General features: G+C 51.0%; 1 protein-coding gene across 1 annotated transcript in view; it reads right to left on the bottom strand.

Moving 5' to 3' along the window:
- LOC102678686 (uncharacterized protein DDB_G0271670-like) overlaps nucleotides 1–401 on the bottom strand; it is a gene marked incomplete at its 3' end in the record, with an annotated part of 6440 nt that extends 6039 nt beyond the window's left edge. The window contains exon 1 of the mRNA XM_031513539.1: nucleotides 278–401. Coding sequence (XP_031369399.1) covers nucleotides 278–401 — 124 coding nt within the window. The remainder of the gene's footprint in view (nucleotides 1–277) is intronic.
- Nucleotides 402–834: the final 433 nt, after the last annotated feature.

Below are 834 nucleotides of genomic sequence, written 5' to 3'. Positions count from 1 at the left end.
TTGTGTTTGCCGCCACCGATGCTGTTGCCACTGTTGCGGTACCCGTTGTTGTTACCGCACTCGATCGTACAACCGGTTTTCCCGTGGTTGTCCACGTGGTTGTCACCGGTTTTATCACTGTGGCAACTGTTACGATGATTGAGATAACTCCCGTTGTTGTTGTTGTTGTTGTTGTTGTTGTTGTTGCGGTGGTGGTGATGGTGGTGGTGGTGATTGTTGTTGCCGCCGGTGTTGTTGGCGTTGTTGCGATACGAGCCGTTCTTGATAGCGTAATTACCGTTGTTCCCACCGCTGTTATCGTTGCCGTTGCCGTAATTTACGCTATTCCCACCACCGACGAACGGAGATGGCCCTTTGCGGTTTACGTTAGGGAGGCGACCGCCTAGTGGCGTGGTCGCCATGCCCTTTCAAACGTTTCCCCGGTGCCCGCCAGCCTGATCACCAACTGCCCTCCTGGTCTCACCGATTCGAAGCAGAAATCGCACCGCGCGCAACACGCGTCAGTTGTACCCCGACCACCACCCGCGAGACGCGCCACGTTCATCGAACACATCACTTATTCTCGCCTCGCGGAAGCTTGATATTTCTCTCGACACGAAACGATCTCTCTCTCTCTTTTCTCTCTTACGTCCTCTTCTTCTTCTTCTTCTTCTTCTTGTTGTTTCTTTCTCTATCTTATCGCTCGATCTTTTCGATTCAACGCGGCAAACACATCTTTCTCTTTCTTCTTCTTCTCCTTCTTCTTCTTCTTCTTATTCGACCGATCTTCGTCGAAACGGATTTTCCTCGGCTTTCGAATCCTTTCTCTCCCGCTTCTCTTCTTTCCTTCTTCTT

Source organism: Apis dorsata, unplaced genomic scaffold (genome assembly GCF_000469605.1).
Source record: "Apis dorsata unplaced genomic scaffold, Apis dorsata 1.3 scaffold_661, whole genome shotgun sequence".
Lineage (NCBI taxonomy): Eukaryota > Metazoa > Arthropoda > Insecta > Hymenoptera > Apidae > Apis > Apis dorsata.
This window is presented reverse-complemented; position numbering and strand designations above follow the sequence as displayed.